Here is a 9,895-nt window from a genome sequence, read left to right as displayed (position 1 = left end):
GCTTTTTTGGTTGCTGGTGGAAGAAAACAATAGAATAGAATGTTGGAGTTATTACTCATGATAGAAGGTGAATGGAAAAGCAAGGCCAATTTGACATATGAGGCTTACAATAACTTTAAACATATTTGCTTAATTGCTCTTCCCTGACATATTTGACATATTTATGATGACTCAAATTCTTCCCCAAGCTTGAGATGGCTTGAGGAACATAAAACCTGTTTCACTGCGAAATGTCAGCATTTATCTATTTATCATAACAAAAGAAACTTTTAAATTTTTTAGAGTTTTCCTCATCTCTGAAATGTAAGACGAGTATGTGTCGTAGGTTGGATCCAGGGTCTTTAATTTGGAATCCTAGATGGAAACGTTCTTTTTTTGTTCACGGAGAACATTTTGTTGTTAAGTTTTTCTCTTCTTTCCAAGAAGTTGGTCTCTCTACGAGCATGATTCGTGGAGGTGGAACCATGCTAGAGACGGCTCCTTCTCTAAACTAGACTAACGATCTCACCAATAGATCTGAAACTATCGAGTAAATTGAAATTCCACCTAACTCCAAAATAAATGTATGCGTGAAAAAATTGCTAAAGACTTAAGTCATTCTAGAAAGCCACCAAAAAAATTTACATCACCAAAATATTATTGTTCTAACATATTTAATTGCTTTTGAATTGTTATATTTAATTGCTTTTGAATTGTTAAATACGATTAAAAATTTTAAAGGTTTTTAATAATGTTATAAGGTTGTATTCTTCCCTAAAATTATTCAAAATATTAAGAAAAAGGTTTTGAAAATCAAAATTTTTTAAAATTCCCAAAATTACAAAAATGCTACTGGACCATCGTCTACCGGTCCGCCGCTACGATGAATTTCTGACTTTCCATCTTTTTTTTACTTTTTTCGATTCTTCGATGTCGTCCGTACAATTCCACGAATTTCCAATTTTTTCTGATTTTTCGATGTCGTCCGTACAGTTCCGTGAATTTCCATCCAAACATGCAAAAATTGACAATTCTTACGGAAATAGTTTTAACAGTGTTATTAAGAAAATCTAATTAAAATTATTTTATATAAATAAAATATTCTTAAAATTATTTTATCATCCATTTATAAAAAAATAATATCAATTCACCAAAACCCATCGATCTCGGTTTCATGGTTAAAATGAGGAATACAATAATCAAATGGGTTAATCGATGAATTTTTTTAAATGAATTTATCAATGAGAAATTTACTAGTTAGTTTTTCGTTTGAATTTTGATGAGTAAAGTTAATTGTTTTTATTTATGTTCATGGTAAAATATAAATTAGAGAAAAGAGGTCATGCACTGACGGTGTAAAATATTTTATACTGTCAACTAATCACCACCCTGTATCCAATTAAAACATTATGTTATTTAAAAAAAACTTTAATAACATCGCATATTGATGATTCTCTATTGGATGACAGTGTAAAACTATTTTACACGGTCAGTGCACTACCTTTTAACTCTATAAATTATATCATTTTATTTGAGAATTAAATCTTGCCCGTGTAGTATTTTTGACAAGATAAATCTAAATTTATTTTAGATCTAATTTTGATATAAATTAAGTATAAGAAAGATACACTTATGATTTAAAAATTTGTTTATTAATAAATTGATTAATTGTTATAAGATTATTGATATAAGATTGCGCAGCGGAAATATATAATTTTCTATTATTTGACCGAAATTTTATTTTATTTTGTGTTACAGGTTTAAAAGACTTATTTTTATTTTTTTTATCTTTTGATAATAAAGAAAATATTTAATGCTTTTGAAGTTTGAATTTAAATAAAATAGTTAAAAACTTTAATCAAAATATAAATAGAAAATAACCTAAATTTTCTTATATATAGTGTAGACGAATATGATAGCTGCCTCCTACTAAATAAATACTGCTCCTATGAATACAAAATCTGCCATGCAGACTCCGACTCCGGTGTTCTTCCCCGGCGATCTCATCATCGAGATCATTCTTTTTCTTCCTGTAAAATCTCTTCTTCGATTCAAGTGTGTAAGTAATTCTTTGAACACTCTCATTACCGATCCTACTTTTGCTAACTTACACCTCAAGAAATCAAAAACATCATCAAATCCGCAATTCACATTAATCACTAATCACGTCAAGCCTAGTGTGGATAGTGATTGGAGTATCATTCCGTACCCTATAAGCCATTTAGTCGATAATCCGTCGGCTACATTTGTTGCTGATTCTCATTATCTTTTAAATTTAAAGGATAAAGAATGGTCTATGGCGGGTTCATGCAATGGATTGATCTGTCTCGTTGATTATAGTTCCACTAACGGAGGTTTTAAATATCAAAAATATCAAGACTACAGGTTGCGATTATGGAACCCGGCCACTAGAAAAATATCTCAAAAAATTGGTTATTTTTGTGGTGTACGCGGTTTTGTCTTCAATTTTGGTTGGGATGATTCCACGTGCTCGTTTAAAGTGGTTGCATCACGCTTTAGTCGTCTTAGTGGTACAAGAGAGGTGAAAGTTTTCACTATTGGTGATAATGTTTGGAGAGACATTGAACCTTTCCCTTTCCCTGCTGTACCTATTGGTTTGGATTGGCGTGGACAACGAATAGATAAGGGATACGAATATGGTTGTGTGTTTTTAAACAACACTTTTAACTGGTTGGCTACTCGCTTACCCGGAGGCCTCAATTGGAGGTTATTTTTAACTGTTGAGGACCTTGTTATTGTTTCACTGGATCTGGGGACGGAGACATACAATCAGTATCGGCTGCCTCAGGGTTTTGAAAAGCTGCCACGCGAAGAGCCAACTATTGGAGTGTTGGAGGAATGTCTTTGTTTGTGTTATTCTTATAAGGAAACCGATATTGTTATATGGCAGATGAAGGAATTTGGGATTGAAGAGTCTTGGATTCAATTTCTTAAAATTAGCTATCACATTTTTCAATTAGACTATGATATTTCGTTCTTACCATTGTTTCTTTCTGGTGATACATTGGTATTGTGTAGTTCTAAAAATGAGGAAGCAATTCTTTATAATTGGAGAGATAATAGTATAAAGCGAATAGAAGTTAAAGTACACAAAACTATTATTGATGATAAAACTCACAATTCGTTATACTTGAGTCTGGCTCAAGGTTATGTTGAAAGCTTAATTTCAGTTTGTTGAAAGTAAGTACATGATCCATTGTTTACTTGTTTGAATTTATGTAAGTTCATATATATTGTTTTCACATGATTGGTATTTTTCTACTTTCACATGTTTCACTGACACTTTATGTGATTGTTATGTCATTGTTTTGTAACTGCTTTACGATCGTAAGATTGAATTTCCATTATCATTTTTTAAATTGCTGACATTTATTTCGATTATTTTATCAGCTTTCTTGGTTGCTGGTGGAAGAAAATGACAAGAATTACTCGAGGTGCTTCATTATTGGACCGAAAAGAAAACAATAGCATGTTGGAGATATTACACTTGATGGAAGGCGAAAGGAAAAGCAAGGCCAATTGTTCTGTGTTTGATTATATGTCGGAATAACGGACTAATCCTCCTTCCATCATAGGCTGAATTTATGTATCTGGTTTTTTAGAATTACAATGAAATAATAATGTGAATTCATGTAAAGAATTAAGAATCACATTTTGTATCTGCCAGACTACATCAAATCCCTCTTACAAGGAGGATATCATAATTGACAACATGTTTGAAACCCTTTTTGATTTTGTATCTTCATCTTTTTATGTACAAAAAAGAAGAAAAAATTGATATATCTAGAGTTAATAAACAAATCGTCTTTCGCTCCTCTCCCTCTTTCGAAGCTATAGCTGTTGTTTTTTTTAGCTTAATCAATGGCGTGATGTCGGACTTCTCATGCCTCCTATGTTCTCAAGGTAGGACACTTTCTTATCAGTTACTATAGGTGGAAGTTTTCCAAGCTTTCCACTATCAGTATCTTTGTCCGAATCATCTGAAACAGCGAGGGGATCCTTTTTGTTCATGTCTGATTCACCTTGCTCGTTGTTCCAGCCCATGAAATCCGATAGTGTCATCGAACAAGGTGGTTCCGCGCTGCTGCTCCTGTCGACCTCTTCTCTTGGTGTTGGACATTTGTCTGGCTTTGGAACTGGATTTCTTACACTGCTTTTTCTTCCTTGTGATGGACTTACCGTTTGGCAATCTGCGTGGAGAACATCTTCGATTCTTGACAGTACCGTAAAGGCTAAACTTTCCAATATTCTTGAATAACTTTCAAGAACAGCTTGCCCTACATCCTGTCATAGTAAATTATACTTGTCAGAACATTAAGCACGAACAATAACGCAATAAAGATGTAGTCATAACATGATCTTACCCGGTTGAATTGGATTTTGCTTATATCTAATGAAGATTGAGGAAGCCCTGGAAATCTATGCTTCAAGAGAAGTAAGATGGTTTCTGCCCTCTCTTCAAAGAGTTCTCTTTTCTCAATACTCACAGCAGAACCCCAAGCTGATTTGGTATCTTTTTGGTTCATTTTCCTCTTCCAAATAACTATTGATGCCTCAATTCTGTTCTTTAGGTCTAGAATTTTGTGTTCCGATGACATGTCCACTGTCGCTAGGAACTGATCAGGATCGAAGAATTCATCGGTAATATTCCGGTAGATCAAGTCTCCTAGACTTGCTCTTCCGTTCTATAAAATAAAGAAAGAAAACCGAAATTCATAAGTTCTCGCGTGTATATGTCAGGAGGTAAATTCAAACATTTCGTAATTCTTTTGACATACCTTAGGTAGGGATTCGATATAGCTTTCAGGAATCTCCATTTCGGATAGAGTTTGAGCATTTATAGCCATGGCTGCTTTAAGTACTTGATTCACACAATCTTTCTGATACTGCAAAAATCTTCTTGCTGTATCAGATAAACCATCTACAGGTACTTTAGGTGTTGGTAACCACCACTTGTCCTCATTTTTACCTTTTGACCTATCTGGATCATCGGCATCTTTCGATACATAATAGAATTCATTCTGATCTTTGAAGTTATCTAGACAATCCTGCTCATTATCGCAATACTCGGGTTAATCAGAATGACTAAAAATATATTTAACTCGAGAAATAATGATCGTATTGAACTGAAGAATTGTGATATTACAATAAGCATTGTATCAAGCTTTCTCAAGGCCGGGATATTCATGTGAAGATCGGTCCGTTGTCGCGTCGTCATAATCTATTCAATCAAAAGAAGAAATGATTATTGTTCGATTCGATCTGATAAGAAGAAATGATGATGAACTGAATATTACAGGAGACTAAAGGGAGGGTTCTTTTTTTTTACCTCCATGGTTGAACCATCCTTGCCTTTCTGTTGAGTTGGAACCATTTCAACGACGTAATCAGTGACCGAAAGAAGCCAATCGATTTCTTTTCTCCATCTCGCTTTCCTTTCGGCCGCCATTGGCTCGAGGCGCTTTTGTTCACCGAAAACAGCAGCTGCATTAATTCTCAGTCAGAAAAGATCTTTAAATAATTTGAAACATTTCCTGAAAATGGAAGGAAAAAACACAATGTTCCTCCATCAAAATTCAAGAAACATTATATTGAAAACGCTTTATCTTTTGCTCAAAAAAATATAACATCATACCAGCCAGATTCGTTAACGCATTCGACAATGCCAAAGCCGAAGAAACACCTTTTCCTCCACCAGACATATCCTCTCCCAATAGTAGTTTAGCAAATCTCTCCTTCATCTGTTCCATTTCTGAATTAAATCCAACCATATACATATTAAACTTATATAAAAACAAATCCAATCAAATGCATCACATGATTATTAACAAGTTCGATCTCTAAACATATGTCCGAGATGTCAACCTCTTAAATGAATCTCTATCAGCACGAGAGATTAATCTCTGCAGTTGCATGCAGATGATACGGGAGAGATCTAATAATAATAATAATAAATATTTACCTAGTAATAGCTTCTCTTTGGCTTCTTTGGCTACAATTTCCTCCTTGATTATTCTTGACTTGTTAGGAAGAGGATCATGTTGAAGAGGTTTGGATCCTTGACTTCTTGATGAAACAGGATCATCATCTGAAGTAGGATCTAATGTGCTAGCACTTTCAATGCTTAGACTTTTTGAATGCCTCCCTGTATTCTCAAACATTCCTTTAAAATGGAATAATTTGGATTTATAAGTTTCCTGTTCTTGTTCTATTGCTCTAACCATTTTCCTTTTAATATTTTTGTTAAAAATTTTCCTCCCTTTTTTTTATTTGTATGAAAGAATTTCCAAGGAAAATTCTAAAGGGGTGATGAGGATGATGAAGAACAAGGGGTTTCCATTTCTAGCTCCCTATAGAAAAATTTTGTTACTTGCATTGCAAGGGAGAGAAAGAAAACACCAAGGGGGAGATTAAGCCAAATGAAACAAAAAGAGATAATTTTTTTATTTTTTGGTTTTTTTTAGGAGAAAGAGAATTTGAGAAAAAGGATGGATGTGATTATTTGATGGAGTGGTTTGTGATGGTTTTGATTTTCATTGAACGTGGGGTGCATGTTGTAAGAAATTAATTAATGGGTTTAAGAGTTGGAGAAATAAAGAAACAATAAATAAAAGTTACACTTTTTTCAATGTTTAGTGTTTTTGTAATGATGTGTTAAATTGGGTGGTTGAGTTAAGATTCTAATTTAAGAGTCAAATGATGCTAAAGACTAGGGAAGACAGACATGAATGCTTACATAAATTTCACTTTCTTTCTCTCATCATCAATCATCATCACATGTCACACACTTTGAAAAAGATTGGCATCTCATTGTTTAGGTACAACTATCTTACTTTACTATTAATTTTCTTTAAATATATAAGTGTCATTAATATATAGTATTTTTTCTAGATATATTTTATTAATACTACTTCATCTCAATGTGAAGTTCATTGTATAACTCATATCTTTTGGGTTAGAACTCACATTTTTTTAAGTCTAGAATATAATTAATGTGCACACATTTTGTACTATTATGACTGAATTATTTTTAGTGTAAATATTAATTTTGCATAACTCAAAACTAATTAATACTCCTACTAGTAAAATTAGAGTTATGTTTGAAGAAAATAAATAAATGTACCTTGTAGTTTGAAATAAATCAGTTAAATATATGTTTAATCTCTATTATTTTTTAATTTTAATTATTGTAATTTAATTTTTTTTGGTTTTATTTTTTACAAATATATGATATTTTGTTTTTAATTACTTTCTAATATGTAGGATATTCAATTTTATCAGTAATTATATTGAAATTCTAATGGAAATTAAATGTGAGCAATTCTCAATTAAAATTTGAAATTCAGGACAGTTCAAGATGATTTTTTGTTTTATAATATGAAGATTATAAAAAAAATTAAAATTAATTTATGTTTTGAGTTTTAAAAATTTTAAAATTCAATCAGTCTAAATTCTGAATTATAAAAAAAATACAAAAATTAAAATCAGTTTTAAACAAAAATTAAAATAAATAAATATTTATGATAAGTATATCTTGAGCCAAATAACTTATTAAGGGTGTGTTTTGATTGGTTGGATTTGGCAAAACCAAAATTCAAATTATATTGAATATTCAACCGACTAAAATTTGAAGTAACCAAGCCTAAACACATCAAAATCATCACTAATCAAATTACAAAAAGAGGGAGCCAAAAGCATAGTCACACAATAACTCGTGGATTTCATGAGTTCCGTCTTCGGAATTCAATTATTTTGAATTTATTTTTTATTTTTGAAAATCATGCTCACCCAATAACTTAATAGTATTGACTAGTGGTGGTCAAAATGGTGGTTTACGATGATCAGAGTGGTGTTAGAATGATAATGAAAAATAATAACCGATTGTCTGATTGATAATTGAAGATGGATGAAATGGTGGTCAAAGTGTTAGTCGGTGTTGGTCAATGTGATGGTTGATATAGTGGTCACATAATAATTAGACTTATGATTAATAGTTAAAGTAATAATAGTGTATTACGAATTTAAAATTAAAAAAAAAACATAAAATTTAAATTTTATTTTAACAGTTTTGAGTTTTAATAAGAAAAACCTATTTTAAAATTAAATGAAACAAAATTCAACCTCATTTTTATCAAGCAAGTTTTACTTTTAAAACCAACTTTCTAAATAAAATAAAAAAATCACAACTACCCTAAAAAAAACCTAAGTTAGTCACCTTGTAGAAGTGGGAGCCTAACTCATTATACTTTACCAACCAAATAGTCACTCCTACTTTTTAAATGTATATGAAAATGATAGGGAAAAACCCTTATTATAAGATCATTGTAGTACTACTTGTGAAGTCCAAAATGTCCAATAGTTTATAAGTTATACTAGACTTTCTTTTTTGTTAAGATGCCACCAGCACGTACCTTACTCTTTTATTAGATTTTATGGCCATTATATAGGGTGTCATAAATTCTCCACCCTGTCATGTCATTGAAAATTTGTAGTTGGGCACTACAAAACTTAATTTTGTTAATTTTAGATTTAAATAAGATTGGAAATCCATGAACATAGATCTCCCATGCTCATCTTCAACCTCTATGTCATTCTCTTTGATTCTTTTCTTTCTCATTCATGATGTGTTGGGGTAGAGAGATAAGAGGCATGAAGACAAGAGAAACTTTATATTTATAAGCGATGGTTCAAAATTATTTTCTTATCTCATTTATTTCAACTCAAGTAAGGATGGCAAGCAGACTCGAACCCGCGGGCCTTATTCGCACCCGAACCCGAGTCAACGGGTGAAAACCCGAGTTGACTGAGTTTAGGTTCGGGTTCGGGTGCCACCCGATATTTCGGGTGCGGGTTTGTGTAGTGTGAAACCCGCACCCGAAATCTGAAATCACACCCGCTTTTATATATATATATATATATATATATATATATATATATATATATATATATATATATATAGGGGATGTATCAAGTAGGAGGGTTTTTAAAATAGGAGATAGGAGGATTAAATGATAACCATTGGATTAGATATATGGTCTTGATGAACATTAATTACAAGCATAAACAATTAATGTTCATCAAGACCATATATCCAATCAAATGGTTATAATTTAAGAAAATTTATTTACCCACCTCCCTATGGGGGGTCACCCCCAGCAAAATTCCCAAACTACCCCTGCTTCGAAAATGAACTTCCGAAGCGCTTTTTTTTTAAAAAAAATTTCCTTGATTCGGAAGTTCATCTCCGAAAACACCTCATGGGGGGTGCGTTCGGAGATGAACATCCGAAAACACCTCATGGGGGGTGAATTCGGAAGTTCATTTCCGAATTATGCAGAAACTGTGTTTTTTTTTATGTTTTTTCTTAAACGCAACCGCATTTTAATTAAACGTTACCGGCAAATAAAATAAACAATAGATAGACTGAAAACACTAATATGATAAATAAACAAAAAAAAATACTAATATGAAAATATTATATACAAACCGAAATAAATAAAAATAGTGTGCTAAATATACAATCCAAAATCAAAAAATGAATAAACCCCACCACTACTGGGTGTGCCTAACCCGCTCACCCTGGGCCCTCCTCTGCCGCCTGTACCCCGCCGCACGGCCCGCATCAGTGACGATCATCTCCATCACGGCGACTGCCTCTGGTCCGCCCTGATGAATGACACCTCGATGCAACGCGTCCCGCCCAAGCATCTCTATCCGCTGGCAGATCGGAAGGAGATCGATGGCGTGGTCATCCTCCGCCTGCCGGTTCTCCAGGATCTCCTCGTGTGCTGGCCTAGGAGCGCCGGGAACGTCGGGTCTCAAGAGAGGATGGGACACCCGGTAGAACCATGTGACGTACCCCTCCACACTGTGCCAGTCCTGGGTGACCCGCATG

General features: G+C 33.1%; 2 protein-coding genes across 3 annotated transcripts; one reads left to right on the top strand and one right to left on the bottom strand.

Annotated features, from left to right (window-relative positions):
* The first annotated feature begins 1,927 nt into the window (after positions 1–1,927).
* On the top strand, positions 1,928–3,178 carry LOC131604086 (F-box/kelch-repeat protein At3g23880-like). Its single transcript, XM_058876578.1, has one exon. It carries the CDS (start codon positions 1,928–1,930, stop codon positions 3,176–3,178), a length of 1,251 nt encoding a protein of 416 aa, XP_058732561.1.
* Positions 3,179–3,627: 449 nt separating this feature from the next.
* LOC131606179 (rop guanine nucleotide exchange factor 12-like) lies at positions 3,628–6,430 on the bottom strand. Of its 2 annotated transcripts, none has more exons than XM_058878449.1 (7): positions 5,963–6,430; positions 5,636–5,752; positions 5,330–5,484; positions 5,147–5,221; positions 4,779–5,048; positions 4,365–4,685; positions 3,628–4,284 (listed from the first exon to the last, which is right to left on the bottom strand). In XM_058878449.1, exons 1-7 carry the CDS (start codon positions 6,222–6,224, stop codon positions 3,859–3,861), a joined length of 1,626 nt encoding a protein of 541 aa, XP_058734432.1. In that variant the 5' UTR covers positions 6,225–6,430; the 3' UTR covers positions 3,628–3,858. The 2 variants fall into 2 exon arrangements, with proteins under 2 accessions (XP_058734432.1, XP_058734433.1); XM_058878450.1 differs by having other exon boundaries at positions 5,636–5,741; positions 5,963–6,101.
* Between the last annotated feature and the right edge of the window lie 3,465 nt (positions 6,431–9,895).

Source organism: Vicia villosa, linkage group LG5, assembly GCF_029867415.1.
Source record: "Vicia villosa cultivar HV-30 ecotype Madison, WI linkage group LG5, Vvil1.0, whole genome shotgun sequence".
Classification (NCBI taxonomy): Eukaryota; Viridiplantae; Streptophyta; class Magnoliopsida; order Fabales; family Fabaceae; genus Vicia; species Vicia villosa.
This window is presented reverse-complemented; position numbering and strand designations above follow the sequence as displayed.

Bases quoted from the DNA above. Each gene is read 5' to 3' on its own strand.
- LOC131604086 (XM_058876578.1), top strand. From the start codon at position 1,928: ATGAATACAAAATCTGCCATGCAGACTCCGACTCCGGTGTTCTTCCCC.
- LOC131606179 (XM_058878449.1), bottom strand. From the start codon at position 6,224: ATGGTTAGAGCAATAGAACAAGAACAGGAAACTTATAAATCCAAATTA. The intron at 5,222-5,329 runs GTAAAAAAAAAG...TTGATTGAATAG, and splicing joins AGGATGGTTCAACCATGGAG to ATTATGACGACGCGACAACG. The intron at 4,686-4,778 runs GTATGTCAAAAG...TTTATTTTATAG, and splicing joins ATATCGAATCCCTACCTAAG to AACGGAAGAGCAAGTCTAGG.